At 54.3% G+C, this 21,391-nt stretch overlaps 1 protein-coding gene across 3 annotated transcripts in view; it reads right to left on the bottom strand.

Annotated features, from left to right (window-relative positions):
- Hmcn2 (hemicentin 2) overlaps positions 1 to 21,391 on the bottom strand; it is a 147,109-nt gene that overhangs the window by 29,420 nt on the left and 96,298 nt on the right. For 2 of the 3 annotated variants that reach the window (XM_021181028.2, XM_029474451.1), the window contains exons 55-80: positions 19,791 to 19,904; positions 19,245 to 19,432; positions 18,593 to 18,689; positions 17,751 to 17,912; positions 17,486 to 17,599; positions 16,445 to 16,647; positions 15,893 to 15,974; positions 14,524 to 14,655; positions 11,447 to 11,590; positions 11,199 to 11,358; positions 10,994 to 11,118; positions 10,459 to 10,642; positions 8,769 to 8,866; positions 8,112 to 8,378; positions 7,393 to 7,583; positions 7,197 to 7,278; positions 6,973 to 7,109; positions 6,200 to 6,341; positions 5,981 to 6,125; positions 5,196 to 5,323; positions 4,510 to 4,666; positions 3,023 to 3,144; positions 2,172 to 2,336; positions 866 to 973; positions 463 to 597; positions 100 to 234 (exon numbers count right to left, since the gene is read on the bottom strand). In XM_021181028.2, the coding sequence (XP_021036687.1) occupies positions 100 to 234; positions 463 to 597; positions 866 to 973; positions 2,172 to 2,336; positions 3,023 to 3,144; positions 4,510 to 4,666; positions 5,196 to 5,323; positions 5,981 to 6,125; positions 6,200 to 6,341; positions 6,973 to 7,109; positions 7,197 to 7,278; positions 7,393 to 7,583; positions 8,112 to 8,378; positions 8,769 to 8,866; positions 10,459 to 10,642; positions 10,994 to 11,118; positions 11,199 to 11,358; positions 11,447 to 11,590; positions 14,524 to 14,655; positions 15,893 to 15,974; positions 16,445 to 16,647; positions 17,486 to 17,599; positions 17,751 to 17,912; positions 18,593 to 18,689; positions 19,245 to 19,432; positions 19,791 to 19,904 (3,717 nt within the window). The remainder of the gene's footprint in view (positions 1 to 99; positions 235 to 462; positions 598 to 865; positions 974 to 2,171; positions 2,337 to 3,022; positions 3,145 to 4,509; positions 4,667 to 5,195; positions 5,324 to 5,980; positions 6,126 to 6,199; positions 6,342 to 6,972; positions 7,110 to 7,196; positions 7,279 to 7,392; positions 7,584 to 8,111; positions 8,379 to 8,768; positions 8,867 to 10,458; positions 10,643 to 10,993; positions 11,119 to 11,198; positions 11,359 to 11,446; positions 11,591 to 14,523; positions 14,656 to 15,892; positions 15,975 to 16,444; positions 16,648 to 17,485; positions 17,600 to 17,750; positions 17,913 to 18,592; positions 18,690 to 19,244; positions 19,433 to 19,790; positions 19,905 to 21,391) is intronic. The other variant, XM_029474452.1, reaches the window with a different exon arrangement.

The following is a 21,391-nucleotide window of genomic DNA, read 5'->3' as shown; positions in this document are numbered from 1 at the left end:
AGAGAGGTGGGGTGTGTCAGTCAGGGTTGGAGTAGACTAGGAAGAGAAAGTCTCAAACTCTGGGTAACCATGTCTCCTGCAGGTCCCTTCTGGGCCCACCTTGCACCACCAGCCTGGTCTTCGCCATGGCACTGCCCACGCTGTTCTGGGCAATGCAGAAGTAGTTCCCAGCATCCTCTGGGCTGGTGTGCATGATCCGCAGCTGGCCGCTGGGGAGGACCTGCATGTGAGCTCCTGGATTTGGATAAAGTTAAGACTAGTGTCTGCGGTGGCAGAAGCACCCAGAAGGATGTGGCTTGAGATGATCTGTTGGATTTGCTAGCATCTCAGAGGCCAGGAGGCCAGGCCATGTCTCAGGTCCAGGCTGGGCTGTGTCGGATCTCTCCCAGGGGTGAGGGTGGGGTCCCCAGGGCAGGAAGGAGGACCACCTTGCCCTTCCTGCTGGCCACTGTGAGGTCTCACCTTCAGGGATGCTGAGACCCTCCTTCTGCCAGATGACCATTGGCTGGGGGATGCCAGAGGCCTCACAGGGCAGCAGTACCTCCTCCGATGCCACAACCTGAACCACGCTGGGGAGTGGCTTTACCACAGGGGAGGCTGTGGGCACAGAAGACAGAGGTCCCTCCAACCAGGATTTATATCAAAGGAGAGGGAATTCTAGGAGGACAGGGGCTCTGAAGCCTCATGTCAGCAACAAGGCTGCGGGGAGCCTGTTCTCTCCCAAAGATACCAAATTAGGAATTAGTTCAAGTTAGGCTGGGGGTGTCAGGGGGCGAGGCCTTCCCCATACTCCTAGTCCTACTTGTCTCCAGCCCCCCACTCCATTTGCCCTGGGGCCTCAGATGGGCCTGGCTGGGGTCCTTACCTTGCACTGTGAGGACCATGTGCTTGCGGGCCACCCCTGCGGAGTTTCGAGCTGTGCAGGTGTACCGGCCAGCATGGAGAGGGAGGGCCCGCTCAATCTCCAGGGCTCCTGTGGGTGGATGCCAGGCATGATCGGGGGAGGAGGAATGGGATTAGGGACAGGAGTCCCTACTGATGGAGGAGGCAGGGCTGTTACCAACACCCTTCAAACTGCCTTTGCAAAAGGGCACAGAGGGCATGGGAATCAGTTCTGCGCCCACCATGCCAGCTCTCTGGCCTCAGTTTCTCCATGTCCATGATGAGAAGCAGACAAGATGGGCTGCAGGGCCTCAGGGCTATGGGATCTCAGGGTCAGTTGCTCCTTGCTGAGAACCTCGGCTCTTCCCAGTGTGCTCTCCTCAGAAGCCTCCCAGGACCCCCCCTCACCTCTCCGGGTGGAAAGAGGGTAGCAGGCAGTGAGCCTCAGCCTAACTTTCTCACTGCAAAGTGGTTTGGAGATACTACCTGGGGGACCCCTGGGGCCTGCTGGGGGTCCGGGGGAGTGAGGTCACTGGCCTATAACCCTATAATGGCAGGAGAGATCCATTGCACCTAGAGAGTCTGAAAAGCAGGGGCTGTCTTGCCCAGTGGTCTTGAGAGCAGGGTTTCCTAATTAGCAAGAACACTCATTTGGGGAATTGCCATAATCAGTTTTGTGTACTTGTACATCTGAGAAGTAAATGGAATTTCTTTTTGAGACAGGGTCTCATGTAGTCCAGGCTGGCCTTGAACTTCCTATGTAGCTGGGGATGACCTGACCTTCTGATCCTCCTGCCTCCGTCTCTCACGTGCTGGGAATACGTCGTGTGCACCACCAAGCCAGCATTATGTGATGCTGGGACTGGAGCCCAGGTCTTCCCACAGGCTAGGAGAGTGTTCTACCAAGTGGGCTGTGTTCTCAGCCCAGCAAAGGCATTTTACAAATCCGTTATCCAAATTCCATCAGGGATAGAATCTCTCAAACACCAAAGGGTCAAGAGCATGACTTTAAAATGAAGGCTAGCACCCTTGGGTGAAGCTAGCTTTGCCAATACTCCCACAGATATTTCTCCTTTCATCAGAAACCCTTGATTTTTCCAGGATCCCCCGCATTTCCTCTAATGGGCCTCAGACACTGCACTGAGGCTCAGAGAGGGCAAGGGTCTTCTCTCAGCTTACACAGCAAGGTGAGTAAACCTTGCTTTCTTTCCTGCTGTCCAGAGCCCTTCCACACCTTAATGCAGCCTCCTCTCTCCTCAGAGGCATCTCTGCTGCTCGCCATAACTTACCAGAGGGCAAGATGCGGTAGCCGCTGCCCCTTGCTCCCAGCTGGGTGCCTGCCTTGCTCCAGGTCACGGCTGGGGCTGGTGACCCTGTGCTGTGGCACGTGAGGATCACAGGTGCCATCCTGGTCACCGTGAAATGTGTCTGGTCGTCCGCAATGGTGGGAGGCACTAGAATACAAGACAAGTCCCTGCTGAGGTGCAGAGGGGACAGGTGGTCACCGGACCTTGGGGACAGAACTGTCATGAAGAGAGGCTAGGACATGAGGTGGCATGAGAGGTGACAGCATAGACGGAAGCTGAGGGAATGGCAAAGTCATACTGCATACTCTGCAGATATTTTTGGGCACAGAGATAGTCATGAATAGCTTTCTGTAGAGACGTTGGCCTGGTGACTTTGGAGAAGGCCTCTGGGAGAGGTGACACAGAATTGAAATCTGGAGGAAAAGTAGGTGTTGGTCGGGTGAAGGAAGCACGCTTCTGGCAGAGGGGACAGCTTGTGATGAGATCCTGAGGCAAGCAGAGGCATAGCTGATCCCAGGGCAAGCCATGGGGCAAGCTGAACCTGTGTGCCATCTGTGGGGCTGGACCACATGGGGCCTCGCAGGTCCAGCTGAGACCTTAGTCTGCCTGGAGGGCCCAGGCAGCTGAGGAAGAAGAAGCAGATTTGGGTTTAGATTGATGAAGATTGGAAGATATCTGAGTGGTGGGAGTTAAGACCCCGGAGAGTTTCCAGAAGGAGGTGTCCTAAGACGCACAGAAGTCACGGGGTGAAGCCAGCACAAGTACCTGCTGACAGGAGACCCCCTAGGAGGGAGGGTGTCAGACCCACATTTCCCTCCTCTGCGAGGACTTACCGTGGACAGTCACCTGGTAGCGCCTGCGGGACTCGCCCACCTCATTGCTCACGACACACTCAAACTGGGCTGAGTCCTGAGGGCTGGGAGCGGTGAGGAACAGGGCATTGGAAGGCAGAAGCCTGGGATGGACAGAGGGATGGCTGAAGTGAGGGGCCTGGGGTGAGCCACAGCTGTGTCCCCACTCCAGGCCTGACTCAGATCTTCTAGGGCCTCAGAGGCTCAGAGGCCCTGCCACACTTCCGGGCAGAACTCCAGCTCCAGGGGATCTGAGACTCTTTGGGCCCCTTGAGCTGCTGAACACGCATGGGATATACATAACACAGACAAACATCGTGCACGGAAAAGAAGTATCTTCTAGAACTTTCTAGACCTAGAAGTCTCAGCTGTTGGGCTTGTGGACTTTCGTGTGCATTGATTCTGTTCTGCTTCCCGTGTGGTGTTGGGGACAGTGTGTCATCGATGAGACATAACAAACACTTCTGATGGTCACTTTCCACTGGCCACAGTGATACATGGGCAACACTTGAAGCTCTCAGAAGTAGCTACAGGCTTCTGTTGATTTGACTTGTGCTTGCATGGGAATTCCCACATCTGCTGCAGGTCCCTGCCAACAGTTGGTTTTTTTGACTGGTCAATAAAGAGCCAGTGGCTAATGGTTGGGCAGAGGGATGGAGGAGGGGCTTTTAGGATTTCTGGGCAAGAACTGCAGAGGAGAGGGATTCTGCCATTAGGACGGCGTACCACAAAGGAAAAAGTGCAGGAGGGAGAGCCCGCCAACATGTAAGCTGGACATGATGGCGCACACCTTTAATCCCAGCACTCAGGAGGCAGAGGCAGGTGGATTTCTGGGTTCGAGGTCAGCCTGGTCTACAAAGTGAGTTCCAGGACAGCCCCAGGGCTACACAGAGAAACCCTGTCTCGACCCCCCCTCCCCCAAAAAAAGAATCAGAGAAAGCAGCCCCAGGGGCCACTCCCCCGATTTGGTCTGGGATAGCAGAGATGCTATATAGATTTAGCAAGTATTAACTCAGGAATAACTGAGGGGAGCCATGTGTTAGCCACGTGGAGGTTCAAGAGTGGCCCAACCATTGACCTAGCCAGGGCATATTAAATATAAAGGTTTCATGTGCGTGTCTTTTATTCATGAATCCAGAGCCCTTGGGCCAGTGCAGAGCCATTGGGAGCATAGAGTAGACTTTAATTATTTACCACTACAGGCCTCCTGTATGCCTAGCAATTGACCTGCCACTAAGCCCCCCAAGTCCCCTCACATCCTGTTTTCAATGTGCTGAATAAGTCATGCATGTTTTTCTGTGGGGCCATGCGTTCAAGCACCTTCTCTCCTGCCAGGGGGATCCCTCTGCCTCCGTGTCACAATTTCCCCTGGCACCTGGGGTCCTGGACCCTCCTCACTAACCCTGCCACACTCGGTGTGATGGCCCCAACCCCCCGTATGTCTACACCGTAGATGGACCGTTCATTACCGATAGGCGCCTTGCTGCAGGCGGAGGTCCAGCTTCTGCCCATCCTTCCACCAGGTCACCAGGGGCTTGGGAGAGCCTCTGGCTTCGCAGGGCAGCGAGGACGGGCTGTAGGCTGTCAGGGTCAGGTTGGAGGGGCCAGGAGCAATGGCCGGGGGCTCTGGGAAGAGGTTGGTTATTAGAAACAGGCATGGGGTGGGGATGTGGAGGCTCTCTGAGACTGTGCTCACAACTGGGACACTGGCTGCCATCTTCAACCTATCCCAGGGAGCTGAGGGAGGGGAGTTCTCCAGGGAGAGCTTACAAGGAACAATGGATTGGTTGGGTCTTCTGAGTCCCTGAACCTGGTGCCTCCCTGACACTCCACACTTGAGTGAGGCTACCAAGACATCTGTCCATCAGTCCTGCCAAAGGTCAGAGTCCTGCAAGGCAGGAAAACTGCCACAGAAGGCAAAGCTTGATCAGAGGACCCAATTCGGTGGCTTTGAGCCCAGCTCCCATGGAACATTTGATGTCCTGTGTTTTTAAGGAAGGGTGTATGACATATTTGTCCTCTGACTACATATGGGTAAAACCTTTCTCTCCTGAGCTTTATGGCTGAAACCTCTTGAGGATTGTTGTTTTTGGCCCTTGGCCCCTGGCAGGAGCAGATGCTGAAGGCAGGATGATGCTTTTCCCCGCCCACCTACCAAAGACTCTGAGGTCTAGGCCTTTCCGGTCAGAGCCAGCAGAGTTGGATGCTAGGCAGAGGTAGTGTCCAGCATCCTGTGCCAGGACTGGATGAATCCGCAGTGAGCCCTCAGGCAGAAACTCTAGCCTGTAACAGAAAGAGATGTTGTCCTGGAGACAGGCAGATGGGGCCCTGAGAGGGGCTGGACTCCTGACTGTGCTTCCAGCTGGGGGCTCCCTTCTGTCCCCAGCTCTCCGTACAAAAGAATTACAAGTCAGTCCTGCACTTGAGAGACTGACAAAGTTATACAACTACCAGAGAGGTCAAGGGGAGCTGCTCCAGGGGGCAGCGGGCTCACTATGTTTGAGAATGGCCTCAATGGCCATTATAGCCTGGGCTATGTTATATAATCCTGCCCTTGGATTGCAGTAGATTGGGCAGAAGATGGTTCATCATACAGGCGGGGCCAACGGCATTGCGTGCCTTGGGAATTTGGGTTTAATGTTTATAGAGGGCTTGCTGCTTCCCCAGGTTGTGTGAACGGGGAGCTGTATACTTGGGGTGGAGAGGAGGTATCTGTCATGCTTACAGAGGCAGGAGAGAGAGAGAAAGAGGGTGAGGAGAAGACACCATAGAGAAACAGATCACAAGGTCAGTGGTGTGCCTGTCCTTGTCACCGAGAGCCACCCACATCCTGTATAAGGTCACTTTTCTGCTCCAACTGCCCAAAGGAGTTTCTCTCTGTGACTGGAAGAAAGGAGCCTAAACCCGGGTCCTCCCAAAGCCCTCCCTTCTGGCTCCCACCTGGGGCTCCCAGGGTGCAGAGGGATCCCATCCTTCCGCCAGCTCACGAGGGGTGTGGGCACACCGTGGGCCTGGCAGGGCAGTAGGGTTGTGCGGTTCACTGAGACGTTCACAGTGTTCGGTCCTGACTGGATGGTGGGTGCCGCTGGGGAGGGGAAGAGGGCAGGGCTGGGAGCCTGTGGCTCTGAGGGGAAGGTGGGCGGGGAGGGGGACACTCACTGTGGATCTCCACATGGAAAGCCACGCTGGTGCTGCCTGCCCTGTTGCGGGCTGTGCAGCTGTAGTCCCCGCCGTCCGCGGTGCTCAGCGCCTGCAGCTTGAGGAATCTGCCCTGCTCTGGAAAGTGAGTGTGGGCATCTGCCTGCAGAGCCCCCGGAGGAGGGGAGAGAAGGATCTTTATTGGCATGTGGCAATGGCCTTGGTCTTATGGGTTCAGAACCGAGTCCTGAGATGTCATTCTCTTGCTGGGGTAGGAGGAAATACCTTGGAGACAGAGCCAAGTGTCCAGCCCATCTCTGGGTCCTACCTGCAGGGTATGGCCTTCCCTCCAGAGTTTCTGCTTCATGGTTCCCTATTGATCTAACTAGTCTTGGCCTAGACAAGCATCAGGCCAGGAGGTCTGAGAGACTTACGAGACTCTGCTCCATCTTAGGCTAGCAACAGATCTGCAGCAGAGGGTCACTCTGCTGAGACCCTCAGGAACCTGGAGGGGCTGAGCACTGTCACTAAACCCACAGACCCGCAATCTCCCAGTCCATAGCTACAACATAGATGTGGGTCACAAAGGCCTCAGTGTAACCTAAGGGTACGACGGAAAGAGCACCAGGTACGAATCCTGGTCTTGCTGCAGTGCCCAACCATGACACGGAGTGACGGTACCATCAGGTAGAAGATGTGCCCAGAGCAGACACGCAGAGTGACACCAGACAAACAGACCCTTAGAGCCCTGCGGCCATTTGGTCAGAGGCCTCAGCTGGAGATGAAGGGCTCACCTGAAGCAGGACACCACCTCGATGCCACTCAATCTCTGGTGCTGGCTCTGCCTCCACCGAGCACTCCAGGATCAGCTGCCCTGGAGCCAAGCCAACCACAGAGCGGGGACCCCGGGGCCCAACAACATTTGGAGGGGCTGAGGGATGAGAGGATGTGAGGGATAGACTCAGTCTTGCAGGTCCACGCCACTCCCCCTTTCCCCGTGCCCATACCTCCTCCCTACCTTGAACCCTGACCCGGAAGCTCTTCTCAATTTCACCTGCAGGGCTCTCAGCCAGGCAGGTATACAGCCCAGCATTGTCCACCTGGGAACGAGGGGAGATCAGCTGCTTCTGGCTCCACATGTCCATCCCTCATGCCACCCCAACTTCTGGCCAGACTATCCCTCCTTACTTACCCCTAGTGGGCGATGCCAATACCTGTACATCCCGCACCCGGAGCACCCGGCCAGCTTGGCTGTCATTTTCCGTCCTGCGCAGGGCCTGCCCGTCTTTATGCCAAGTGATGTTGGGTGGAGGGATGCCTTGGGCCTCACATAGGAGTTCGAGGTGGTCACCAGGTGTCAGTGACAGCTCTGAAGTCTCACCAGACTCCTCAATGTGAGGGGGATCTGCAAGATGTCCATCTTGGGTCAGCTTTTCTCCCCTCCCCCACCATCAAGAGGCTTATTTCTGAAAGGCCAAAAAACAGTAGAGTATGGTGTGTGTGTAGGGGGGGTGCTGGGCAGTCACCTAGATATAGAAACCACAGCTCCATGGCCCCCGGACAATTATTTGTACCTTGATCTCAACAATGACATGGGGAGGAGACAGAGTTGAAGCAAGTGTTTTTAATATGGCCCCTCATTGCAGGTTTTTGGGCTCCCTTGTGGAGGCTGTGTCTCTACATGTTGGCGGCTCTAGCTTTTGCTTTTGACACCAAGGGTCTGGTGGTAAAAATATTGGAATATAGTTGAAGAGAACCGGACTTCTCAGCCACAGTAGCTCGGCAGGTAGAGCCAGCGAGGCCTCTCTCTGCAGCCTCACACAAAGTTGACCCCAAACCTCTGGGGAACTCCTCTTCCTCACTGGATTTTTCTCAGTCCTGGGGTCCCACCTCACCCTCCAGCCACCGAAGCTGCTGAGGACAAGGTACCCACCCATCACTGTCAGCTGGAAGTGCCTCCTGGCCTCCCCTGCCTCGCTTGCTGCCGTGCAGGAGTAGGTCCCGGCGTCACCAACACTCACTGATTGCAGCTTCAGGCCAGGCCCCTGCTCAAGGCTCTGAGGCAGCAAAGGCTCCCCATCCTTCATCCACGACACGAGAGGCAGGGGGCTTCCCCGGGCCTCACACGGAAGGACTACTTCAGAGCCTTGGGCAGCCATCACGTTGTTCTGAAACTCCACTGGTTCCAGGATGGGGGGCACTGAAGGGGACAGGCGTAGGCAGGGTCTGCATCAACCTACAGCAGATGGCCCTCACCCGGGATTTTTGCACAGTCTGTGGCCTATGGTCTTCATGGATAAACCCTTTAGAACTCTCATGCTAGGTGAGTCCTACAACCTTGCACCCCCTTGTCTACCTAGTGGAGCTGGGGGCGCAGATTCAGTGTTCATTACCATAAGTTATGCCTGTCGGCTCTTGGAGCTGAAGTGCCTGCTCACAACTTGGGGGATAAATGAACAGACAATGGAAGAAATTAGATTGGAATGTCCCATGGCTCTCCCCGGAGCCACCCTGTTGAGCCTCGGATTGGGGATTTTATTCTCATCTGTCCTAGCCTGTGTCCTACTCACTGCCCCACCCTGCCCCATACCGAGTACCAGCAAGGTGAAGTTTCTGTCAGCCACACCAGCTGGGCTTGCAGCCACACAGGTGAAGATGCCTGAATCTGCCAGCTGCACCTGAGAGATCCTGAGCCCCCTCCCCGAAGGGGGAGAGGGGAAGAGGAAAGGGGAAAGGGGTGGGGAGGGGAAAAGGGAAAATTGTTGAGTTTTCTTATCTCGGTTCCTAATGGCTGATTCTGTAAGGAGAACCCTCTATCCCGCTTCATATCCCTTTCCTGGCCTCCTAGTGCTCCCTGGGGACAGCCCCAACTCCTCTTCCCTGAGCCCCACACCCACTACCTTCTCTAGTCCTTACTGCCTCAGCCAAACCTCTGTCCCCTAAGTGCTGGCAGCTCACTGTCCCAGCAGGCATTCTCTCAACTGGCAATCACTTATGAGTTGTCTCCATCTACCGGCCCCATTCAGTTTCCTTTCTCCTGAGCCCCCAGCTTCTTCTGGGCTGCTCTTGTGATGGTGTCAGAGCCCGGCCAGTGTCCCTTCCTGCACAGAGCCTCCCCACATCCTCCTGTCCCTGCCAAAAGCCTTCCTCCAAGTCCAAAGGACATGGTGCCCACGTGTGGCAGATACTTGCATCCGTCTGGCTTCCAGAATCTTCCACGGTGCTGCTAGTCCCTGAGTGTCTATCTCCCCAAGCTCCAAGTAGACAGTGCATCTCCCCCAGGTGCCCGAGAAGCTCGGGGTAGTCAGATTCAAGATGGAGTCCCTTTGGTCAAGCCCACACAGCCAGTAAGGGTTCTTGTGCATGACTGCCCAATGTGGCTGTCACCAAAGGTGTCTGACAGACCTCTGAGCACGGGTGGGAATGCTCAGTGAGCACCTGCTTGGCAGTGACCCAGGCCGCTTCAGATAGGGTCAGTCTTACCAGTACCGTGTGGTCGTGTGCTTAAGGGACTGGGGTTGCGGGGTATCCTGTATACTTCTCATTTTGCCTTTAAAAGTTCCCCTTTCTGGGCTGACAAGGTGACTCAGTGTGTAAAGGTGCTCTCTGTGCATCCCTGGTGATTTGTGAGATTCCCAGAACCCAGGAGAAACCCCATCACGATAAGAGTTGCTTGTTAGGAACCTCAAGACCCAACCTGTAACATCTGCCTGTCCCTGTTGTCTTTCTGTCCTGCTCCCATCTTGGGGGTGGGGGTGGCCCTTTGGACTTGCTCTGTCTGGATGCTGTTCTCCATGGAAACCAGGCCTGGCTCCACCTTCTTACACCTCGGCACCAGGAAGAGGTAAGCAGCTAGCTTTGACCACAACAGGCTCTGATGTCCCTGTGTCTCCCTGACCAGCTTTGACTGTCTTTTGAGCTCATGATTTGGAGCCTTACTATCTGTCCCTCTATACCTGGTCCTTTCGGCTACAAGACTCTCTTGCTTGCTGGAGTCTAGAACCACTAGCTTTGCTCAGGCCCCTTCCAGGAAGCCCTCCTTGTTTTCCATCTGGCTTTCCAGGACAGTACACCCAGGTGTCCTCTTGGACTATGCCTTCTCCATCAGACCACAGGATGAGGCCTCCTCTGGGGCTCCACTAGGTGGCAGGATCTTCACCACAAACCTCGGTGTCTGCACTATTTGTATTCTTCTATCCACACGGAAGCATTTGGAGCCAAAGTTGCCTGAAGAGCACGTCAGCAACTGTCATCTGGGACCAGAGGCTGGGCTTCCCTACCTGAGGGTGCGGCCAGAGCTGTGGAGGAGGGTGCGCTGGGAGAGTGGAAGGGGCAGGCCGTCCTTGAGCCAGCTCACGTGAATGGGTGGGGATCCTTGGACAGGGCACACCATGGTCACCAGCTCTCCAGTCCTGCTCACCAGGGTCCCCGTGTCACCAGCTTGTTGCTTGATGGTGGGAGGAACTGGGGGCAGTAGATTAAAAGTGTTGAGGGACTTGGAGGGAAGGCAGCACCCAGCCCTGACCTTATGCCACTGCCGGCCATTGTAGTTAGGATTTTGGAGTCTCGGCTATGCCCTGGAGAGATGAGGTCCACTGTCTTGGACCCAGATTCACCCAATCTTTTCATGGCTGAACCTTGGGAGGGGAAGTTTGTGACTCTTACTAGAGAACAAGGCCTGAAGGCCCAGGGAGCCTGCAGAGTAGCTGTCACCAGGTCTTGACTGGAGGTTCCTGACTCTGCCCACTCATAATCCTGTAGGTTTTCCCACAAGGCACTGGGGCTCCCTGCATCTCCTCAGCCTCAGTTCCTCACCCAGTACATTCACCGTGTGTAGCCTGGCATCCTCCCCAGCTGGGTTGTGGGCCACACAGGTGTAGGCACCCGAGTCTGCTGTTCTTAGGCCCTTCAGCACCAGGGTGCCACCGTCCAGATAGAACCTGCATGAGGAAGGGTCACTGAGGGCAGGCACACACAGGCTGGAAGCCCTGGTGCCTCAGGTGGCACAGCCTGGCCTTACCGGAGGTGAGGTCCCACGTGCTGGTCCAACGGACCACCGTCCTTCAGCCAGGTTATATCTGGTGGTGGCTGGCCTTCAGCCTCACAGTGCAGCCGAATCTCCTGTTTCTCCAACACATTGTGTTCTTGTGCCATGCCTGAGTCCTGGATCTGGGGAGGCACTGTGACGCAGGCCATGGTGAGGGCCTGCCAGCAGCAAGGGCTGCTGGGGATGGGGCAAAGAGGGGGTAGTGTAGAGCACAGACGCACCTAGTACAGACACTACAAAGTCTTTGCGGGCCTCTCCCTGGGCGTTCTCAGCCACACAAGTGTAGGTACCAGCCTGGGCTGGCTGCAGGTGACTCAGCTGGAGGCGGCCACCTCGGGAGACCACTCCGTGCATCATGCTGCTCTCTGTGGAATGAAGGGAAGCCCTTGAGTCTTGTACTTCCTTCCTGTACTGACAGGGAAACTGAGGCACTCGTGGGTCCGAGGCACCTTCGTAGATTTCTACTGGCCTAGTTTCCCTTCTGCCACTGTGAAAGGTTAGCAGACAAAGGCAGTGTAGAGGTAACAGGGGTTGTTAGGCCCACTGTTCCAGGTGACAGTCCTTCAGAGGGAGTGGTGGCATCAGGAAGCAGCTGGTCACAGCCACAACAGAGAAGGAAGGAATGTGTGCACATCTGTGTTCAGCTAGCTTTCTCTAACTCAGGACCCAATCCCAGGGAAAAGTGTCATCCATTCTCTGGCTGGGCCTTTCCACACCAGGAAACACGCTTAAGACGGTCCCAGACAGACAGACAGACAGACAGACAGACAGACATGCCCTCAGCCAACGTGACCTAGACACTCCCACATGGATGCTCTTCCAGTGGTGACCTGAGGCTTAAGACAGTCCCAGACAGGCATGCCCACGGCCAACATGATCTAGACACTCCCATATTGATGCTTTCTCAGTGGTGACCCGAGCCTAGGTCAAGTTGACAAATTAACCATTGCAACCTCTTTCCTTAACCCATCCATGGCTATTCTCCTTCTTACAGTCCTCCTTCCCACCCGTTAGGGTCCCACACCTTCTATATATATCTAGGTTGCTGATCAAGGGGAATCAGCCACTCAGTGGCCCCACCCTTGGGGCTCCTGGGACTCCACTCAGTATCTTGGAACGCCCCATTGCATATCTGTCCTGAAGGTATTTCTAATCATACCAACCCTTACCTCCACCCCACCTTGACCCCTGGACCAGCCACACCCTGTGTCCTACTTAGAGCTCGGAAGAAAAAGGTGAGCACCGTGGTCCCTGTCTTCAAGAAGCATGAAATGTATTACAAAGGCACAGTGCAGCCGAGGGCTGACTGCTGTACCACTCTCTCAGAGTCAGGGAGCTGGGGGTTGGAGGGCAGGGGAGGATGGAAGGGACAGGGGAGGAGTAGGAGGGTACTAGAGAGAGATGGGAGGGGCAGTAGGAGCTAGGAAGGCTCCTCAATGGGGGCTGCTGGGACAAAGCTTGAGCAGAAGCCAGTCAGATCCAAGCAGACAAGACCATGAGGCATTCCAGGCAGGGAACAGCGTGCGTGAACTAGAGGCCTGATAGAGGCTTTGATGCCAGGCTAACTCAAGGGTTCACACAGGAGAAACAAAAACACCCCCACCCCAGAACCCTGAACACCCACAGACACCTGTACTTCAAGGTCATTGCAGCCTCATCGTGACAGCCCAAGGCTGGTTAAGAAACAGTGCTACCTGTTCAATCCCAGCACGTGGGAGGCAGAGACGGGTAGATATCTGTGAGTTTACAGGCCTGTCTAGTCTGCATAGCAAGTGGTCCAATAAGCCAGGGTTACAAAGCCACATGAGGTATTATGTAAAGGAACAATGAAAAATAATTAAATTTATTTCTGAAAAAGTAAGGCTGATCCAGGCTGCCCAGTGAGCTTTCAAAGGTTCAGGCTAAATGGAGCGAGGCAGATGCAGAAGGTCACAGGATGACGTGACGCCATCAGAATGAATGCCCAGGACAGGCATTTCAGGGACACTGATGGTCGACTGCTGTGGGTGGGAAGTTGCAGGGCATGGGGGATGGTTAATGGCTATGGGGATTCTTTACTGGGCAATGATGACATTGTAAAATTGGTTGTGGCAGTGGCTCCACTCCTTGGATACACTGAAAAGCCTTGAATGATACTCTTTAAATGGCTGGACTATATAGGATGTAAATTGTAGCTCACTAAAGCTACAATGTGAAGAGTTGGGCTAGAGTCTACATGTGAATGGGGTGGGGGAACACATTGTCCAGCCACAACCTGAGGTCTCCACAGCTGCCACTAACTCCTCAGTGACGAGCTGTCAGAATCTTCTGCCTGTGTACTAGAGGGACCCGTGGGCCTGAGACCATCGGGGGGGGGGGTAAGGGGGGTGATGACATCACCAGGCACTGGCAGGGGGCAGTGATGTCCAGCATGGCACAGCCTCAGTGTACTGTGCGGTAGGATTTACCAGCTGACAGGCTGAGGTCCACAGACTCACCCTAGTAGGGTGTAGAGGTCAAGGGTGAGGAGGAGAGCTAAGATGGAGTGACCCATGGTCAAGCAGGTGCAGAGCTGATTGACAGGGGGAGGGGCAGCTCAGAGAAGCCCCAAGCCTGGGCATAGCCAGGCCTGAAGAGCCTCTCTCTTGTCTTTTGAGTGGAGGGGACAAACACCAGAGGACTCCAGCAGGAGTGGCTCCCGATACTGCATTCCAGTGGCCAATAAAAGCAGTGAAGGGCAAAAGGGGGTATGGCTGCCATCACAGAGCAGCCTAACTTGAGGGAGGAAGGGAGGGAAGGGGGGAGAGAGAGAGGGAGGAAGGAAGGGAGGAAGAGACAGACAGAGACAGAGAAACAGAGAGAGAGCGACCCAGGCTCAGGTATTTGACACCCGCTCTCTCCCCCATCCCCAGTGCCCTCCCCTCCCCAAGTTAATAGCCTGGTCTCACTCCCTCTGCTTCCTCTCTGTGGTTAAAGCTGTGTTTTTTCTGCTTCCTGCTCCTAGCACCAGGCTTGCAGCTTGCTCTCCTCCCTCACTGGTGTGATGGGCTCTTCTCCCTCTGGAACCATCAGCCAAAGTCTGTTCCTTCTTCCTTAAGTTGCTATCATCAGAGGCATGCAGAGCAACTGAGGCAGGCTGGCTCCCCGTGGCTCCACCTCCTGTGCTAGGGTTGCAAGCTTGAACCACCACATTCCATGAGCCCTCCGTCTTTGACAGGACCACTAATACCGAACAATTTCCTGGACTTCTACTGTTGCTCTACTGAATGAACACCTACCTATTTTGCACTAAAATGGGTAGTAGGACATGGGTACTCACCCACGGGCAATCTGTCCTTCAGCCAAGTCACAGTGGGAGCAGGGATTCCGGACACATCACAAGCCAGGACTAGGGTCCTCCCAGCTACCTGGCTCACCGTCTCTCTCTCGGGTTTCTCAAATGTTGGAGGCACTGCGGGAAGATGGTAGGTTTCTGCACTCTTCCTTGTTCCCCAGTTCCTTCCTCTCGGGCAGGTTAGGGGTTTTTATTTTACACTCTATTGGTGGAGGCAGGAGTTGCTTTATTCACAGATGGAACTAGAAAGCCACAGCTTTGAAGTATCTCCAAAGCAGCATCCCAGCTGACCCACTCAGCCTGAGGATGGGGAAGGGACGCTCAGGGACCAACAGTCCTTTGGGACTCTCTCAGCCCCATGCTGAGCTGCCAGGCACGTGCCTGGTGTCTAATCTATTCAGTAGATTTGTGCTCCGTATGCCCAGTGAGCAGGTTCTGCTTCTCTGTGAAACTTGGCAGGCAGAGGAACAGAATTATCTCACTAAGTCCTTCCAAGCATGCCGCAGAAAGAGTCCTATGTGGACTTTTTGTTGTTTTTGAGACAAGGTTTCAGTCTGGTCTTGAGATAGCTGTCTACCTAAGGGTGTAGCTTACATACCTTTAACTCACGATTCCCCACTTCCACCTCCTTCCCATGGGACTATAGGCACGCACCGGGCCCTGATTTTGTGCTATATCCTAACTCCCTTCTTGGTTTTGAAAACTTCAGATCTTATGCACTTAGCCCTTGATGGTAGGACCTCAGGACCCAGCTATTGATCTCATTCCTGGCAGCCCTGGGAGCTGTGGGGGTGACAGACAGAGGCTAAGAACTGGCCAGGTGGGGCAGGGACCCCAGAGCAGGGGTTCCAAGAATTTCCCTGCCTTAGGTCAGGAATGCCAGGAGAGAGCCCTGGTTCCTGGTTCCTATGGTCACTCACCCTTACCTGGAAGCTGTACATGAGGACATGACCACAACAGAGAAGGACCAGACCTACCAGCTAGCTCAGCCCTCCCTATGTCTCACCCAGTTTCTGCCATAAGTCCTTTAGAAAGGTCTGTGCTGCCCCTCAGTGGTACCCTATTTTCTTGGATGAGCTCTGGCTATACAGGAGCATGGCCTCCAATGTCTGTTGTCTGTCTGTCTCTCTCTCCTACTTGTGAATGTAAAATAAGCTCTCTAAAACTCACCCTCTAGAGTCTATGGATTTCATTCTTCAAATTCATGAGGCAAGTACCCTAAAGCTACTAGTTTGAGGTGGCTTTGGTGGCCATTAGGTTTTCTGGGACCCCAGCTCCCCCAGGATCAGCTTGTTTCCAAGTCATGAAAGGCTCTATTCTCAAAATATTGAGGTCCAAACTGGTCCTGGCTTACCTTGGATGGCAAGGACAAAGGTCCGGATGGCCTCGCCAGCTGTGTTGCTAACTTTGCAGCTGTACACACCCTTATCTGATGCCTGGACAGAGCACATGGTGTTAGTGTGTAGAATAGAGACTCCCCAGAGAGTCGCCTTGTCTGGGAAGCTATAGGGATGTAGGACTGTCTGGCCTATCTCAGGCCCTGGAAACGAGGGGAGCAGACTTGGCCCAGTATGCCCTGGTCTGCCCTTCACTGTGGGGCTGGAGCTGAGTCAGAAGATAGGAGTCCAGAGGAGGGGCACGGATTCATTCAACAAACACTTGAGAGCCTGACCTGCTCCAGTGTGGAAGGCCTCTATTCAAGGTCACTGTGAGGCAGAGCAGAGCTGGAGTCCAGCTCTTGGTTGCCCCAGGCCTTTCCTGGCCACTTTCGTGTGTGTGTGTGTGTGTGTGTGTGTGTGTGTATCTACTTGGGTTAAGGAGATGGCACCCCCACATCATCATAGGTCCAGGCCTTTGGGGTCAGAAAGCTTTGTGTCCATTGCCCAAGATGCCCACGGTCACTGACCTGTGAGTCCAGGATCTCCAGTGTTTGTCCACCTTGTAGACCCTGAATCCGCTGCCCCAGGGCTAGGGGCTGCTGGTCCTTGAACCAGGTCACAGCTGGCTCTGGGATTGAGTCTGTCTCACAGCTTAGGATGGCTTTGTCCCCTGCTCTAACCCGGACGGCCTCCTGGGGGCCTCCAGGAGCCTGTTTAAAGCTGGGGGGAACTAAGGGTTGAAGAGCGCAGTGAGTAGACACAATATCCTTGTCCATGTCACCCCCAAACCACCCTGGTTTTGGTCTAGGGAGGCCCACCCGATCGAATGGTGGACCTGACCCTCTAGCTTAGTGCTGACCCAGGGTTGCTGGAGGAAGTGAACCCAGGCCAGCCTACCAGAGCCTACTGTGGCCATGAGACCTGGTGCCTAGACATGGCAGGGAAGGTGCTGACCGCAAGGCTTTTTTTCCCTTCCCAGCATCTCCTGATTAGACACAGCCTTCTCTGGGGTCCCTCAGCTCCTGGTACTCCTGTTCACTCTTGTAGGCATCCATGCCCAGCTGTGAGCTCTCAGGGCCTGGCACAGCTGTGTATATACAAATGAATGAATCTCCCCCAGGACTGAAAAGAACTTTCCAGAGAATCTTGACTTCTAACACTGCAGACTGGTTTTCCCCCAAGGGAATTCTCAAGATGGAGAGTGCTGTCATAGGCTACAAGCCAAGAATCTCTGACCTACCTAGCCTAACTCTTGGGGTTCACCGGTGTTCTGCCCCCTCAACTTGACTGACACTGAAGCTTATGATGAGCAACATGGTAAGCCAAGAACTACAATCTCTCCTCATCTTCATAGAGGTTGTCACCTTACACACAGGGCATCTGGGGCTCAAAGAGGGGGAGACACTAGCCCAAGGTCTCAGAGCAAGCCTGTGCATCAAACCCTTGTGTATCCAACCCTCAAGACTAATTCACCCTCCTGGTGACTGTAAGCAGGATCCCTAGATCCCAAAGGCTTCCCAGGAGCTGATGGGAAAAGTTGAAGGGAACACAGGAGGGACAAGACATACCCAGAACGTTGAGCTGTACCATCTTTTGGTCTCTGCCTGCAGCGTTGAGGGCTTCACACAGGTAGGTCCCGGAGTCAGCTGGCTGTGCTCGCGCCAGCCGCAGAGTGTGGGTACCTGTGGGACAGCAGTCCCTGTACCAGCAGCCTCAGGGCCCCAAGCTATTCTCCATCCCCAGTCCTCTCAATGTGCATAGCCTGTCCCAGGTTTGAACATCTCAGACTCCCAGCCAAGCCTTGGAGTGGGCACAGAGCCCCAGTTTACCAACCGGGGAGGAGGAAAGCCTCTTGTCCCAGGGAGAGAGGCTGGCCATCCTTGTACCATGTGACCTCAGGGTTTGGGTGAGCATAAACTTCACAGGGGAGGGAGACACTGCTGTTGAGGGTGGTGGTGAGCTGGCTGGCGGTCCAGTCTGAGATTTGTGGCGGTACTGGATGGAGACAAAATTGACAGTTACATGGGTGGAGAGTGCAGACCAGGGGGGAACACACTAAGGAACTGGCCCTAGGCTCTCAGAGCAAGCCCTGGTGTATCTCCACACAGTCCTCGGAGGGCAAGCCTTATTAGGTAGAGCTGCTTTGCACAAGAGCACAGGGTGGCTCAATCAGAGTAGTCTAGCCATTCTCCGAAAGCCACACAGCAAACAGTGGCAGAACCTAGATAGCTTTTGGGCTTCAGTTTGTGACTTTGAGGATTATCCAATCTATCCTCAAGGAACAGATATCTCCTCATCTGGGCTCATGGCAACACAGATGTCGACAGCAGACTCAGGGTGGTGAGACCCTTTCACCCATGTTACCTCTTAGAGTAATTCTATAATCATAAAGCCAGCCCATCTTCCAGGGTCTGCTGGAAGCTGTTCTTTAGGCACATGTCAGGTACACAGTAAATGCTCAGTAATGATGATGTAAGGCCCTGGAAGAACATTCCCCACCCCATGCCCAGGCTATTCCTGGCTTAATTGGTCCAAACATGATTGAAGTCTCACAAATGTTCTTTGTCCTAAGATGTGACTTGGCCCAGGCTGGGTGTCTGAACTCTGAGTATAGGTGCTAGGGAACCTCAGGGAGAGGCAAGGAACCCACAGAGGTCCCCTCTCAGCCATCTCACCTTGGACCCTGAGGGTAAAGAGTTTCTCTGCAGAGCCTGCCTGGTTCTCTGCAACACACATGTAGCTGGCGGCATCAGCCACCTCCGCAGTGGCAACCTGAGGGTACAGAAACCAGCCATGATGCCAAGGCTGACAGCTCTGAGAGAACCCAGGGACTCCATAGTGAATCCCCACACTGCCGGAGAGCACGCCACTCCCACCCTGTCTCCCCACAGCAGACACGTGGACTGCAGGTGCTCACAGTAACCGGCAGCAGTCCCTCTGAGGCCCATCTGGGGCTCTGTGTGGTATCTTGGGAAGCAAGACTGATATTGGTTGGTTCTCTGTAACTAAGTGGACAAGAAGGCCACAGGGGTGGGGGAGGGGCTGTGTTTATCTCTGGGGGAGTCTGTGAAGCTATGGTGTGGTGATCTAGATCCTGGTGGTCAGGAGCTTGCAAGGGCATGCTGCCCTGGCCCTGGGTGTGGCACAAGTGCTCCTGATTTGCCAGGAGTGACTGATGCTTATGAGCACTGTGTGACCAGCTGGGCACCTCACAGATGCCATATGCTGTGAAGGTGACATCCCATACTCTAAGGGGCCTTTATATGGCCCAGATGACACTGTCCCTTGGTTCCTAGTGCTTTTACTCTGAGAGGGGTCTGTTCTCACCTTCAAGACCTGTCCCTCCTCTAGGAGCTGCAGCCGTGGGCTGGGGGACACAGGCAGCCCATTCTGGAACCATGACACAGCAGGTGCTGGGTTCCCCAGGGCTGGGCACTCTAGGCTGACAGCACTGCTAGCATTCACTGTCACCTCCTCTACCAGCTCCTGTGTGTCTCCCGGGATCACTGGTGGTGCTGGGTGCAAGGAGAGAGGGAGAAATGGTTTAGGTGTTGGGCTGGGGTGAGCCCAAGTCAGTCCCAGATGCTGGCTGGGGTGTTCTTGTGCTCATCTCACTAAATCTCTCAGGCCTGGAAGCAGGTAAGAAATTTGGGCTTCTGAGAGAGTATAGTCTACTCAAAGTTACATATAAGACAGTGGCCATCTGGGACTTCAAAGCCACTTCACTTCTGCCTGGCTTCAAGGCCCAAGCTTGCAACCCTATTACAAACCTTCTGAGCCCAGAGGGATTGCGCCCCCGCCTCCCAGGGCCCTTCAGAAGGAGGCCTCTCTGGGACCAGAGCCTCCCTGCCCCTCCTCACCAGGGACACTCACTCAACACCAGTAGTTCATAATGTAGCCAGTCCTCGCCCACCTCATTGGCAGCCTTGCAGGAGTACCTGCCCGCATCCTCTGCCTGCACAAGAGGCAGCTGCAGAATTCGGCCTCCTGCAAGGACACAGGACAGGGGCCTGAGCTCAGGGGAAGAGCCCTGAATTCAGAGCAAGGAAGCTGTTTCTCTTCTGGAGGGCCCGAGATATCACCATTGCTCCCTGCCTGGTCTGGGAAGTGAAGAAATTTAGGTCAAGGGAAGATTACATCCTTGCTCAGTTAAAGGCTGGGTCCCAGGTGCAGGCTCAGTAGCATGAGTACTGTAAGTAGCCCATTTCACAGATGGAAAAACGAAGCTTCCAACAGGGTTAGCAAAAGGGTGGAGTTGGCTGACTGGGCAAAGGTCAGAGAAGGCATTCTCAGAGGCAAGGTTAGCTTCTAGGACGGTGGCAGCGAGGGGCAGGAGAGGAATTATGTGGGACCCTTTGTGACCAGGAGGCAGCCAAGAGCAGAACCTGGTCTATATGTAAGGCTACTGTGTGCTAAAGATTCCAGGTCAGGGAGTCACCAGCCAAGGCTGTGGATGTGGTTTGATCGTGGTCAGAAATGGAGTCTCTTGACATGGGGGGGTTAAGGCCACAGTGGAGCTCAGGTGAGGTCTGGGCTGGATTTGTGATGAGGATCTATAGTCAACTCAACCTTAACATGCTCAGGGTTGGTAGCAGGGTCAGAGGGCAGCAGTGGGTGTGATCCATGCTACCATGAGAACCAAGTCAGTAGCTGGGGTCAGGGATTAACTGAGAGCTGGGATCAGCTTGTGTTTGGGACCTGCATTAGGGATCTCCCCAGGGCTGAGCCCCAGGACGTGAGTCTGGGGTCCTGGTCTGAGGTCAGCAGGAGGTTAGAGGTCAGTCCAGTAATTTCCAATATGGACAACCTCCACATGCACAGCATCTCCTCATCAGAGACTGTTGTAACTGATCTCCTGTCCCCAACCCAGCCCCAGCGCTGGACCTGGCAGGCCTCCATGCAGATTCTGAGCTAGGGCACCCTCCTGCCCCGGGAGCTACTGCAGCCTGAACAGCAACAGTCTGTGGTGGGGGCGGGACAGGCAAAGGGAAGCCAGGCATCTCTAAGCCTCATTCCAGGACCTTCCATTTCAAAGCCATTCATAAGAGATATCTCAAAATAAGGTCCATTTAAACAATTGATAAAACCTCTAATAAGGAAATATTTTAAATGGCAAAATGAAAGTAGAAAAATCTTGTAATCTGTAAACTATGAAGATAGCATAGACCTCAAAAGCCAGAGAGAAGATCTTGCATGGGATCATAATTGGCCAGAGGTCAATTTTGAGGTGTTTTCCATCTGAAGCTGTCCATATTATTTTTTGATACAGGGTCTCTCACTGGCTTGGGTTTTCTTTTTCTTTTCTTTTCTTTTCTTTTCTTTTCTTTTCTTTTCTTTTCTTTTTTTAATGAGTAGAGTGACTGTCCAGTGAGTCCCGGAGATCTGCCTCCTGCCTCTGCCTCTGCCTCTGCCTCTGCCTCTGCCTCTGCCTCTGCCTCTGCCTCTGCCTCTGCCTCTGCCTCTGCCTCTGCCTC

The sequence above is a fragment of the Mus caroli genome, chromosome 2 (assembly GCF_900094665.2).
Source record: "Mus caroli chromosome 2, CAROLI_EIJ_v1.1, whole genome shotgun sequence".
Classification (NCBI taxonomy): Eukaryota; Metazoa; Chordata; class Mammalia; order Rodentia; family Muridae; genus Mus; species Mus caroli.
This window is presented reverse-complemented; position numbering and strand designations above follow the sequence as displayed.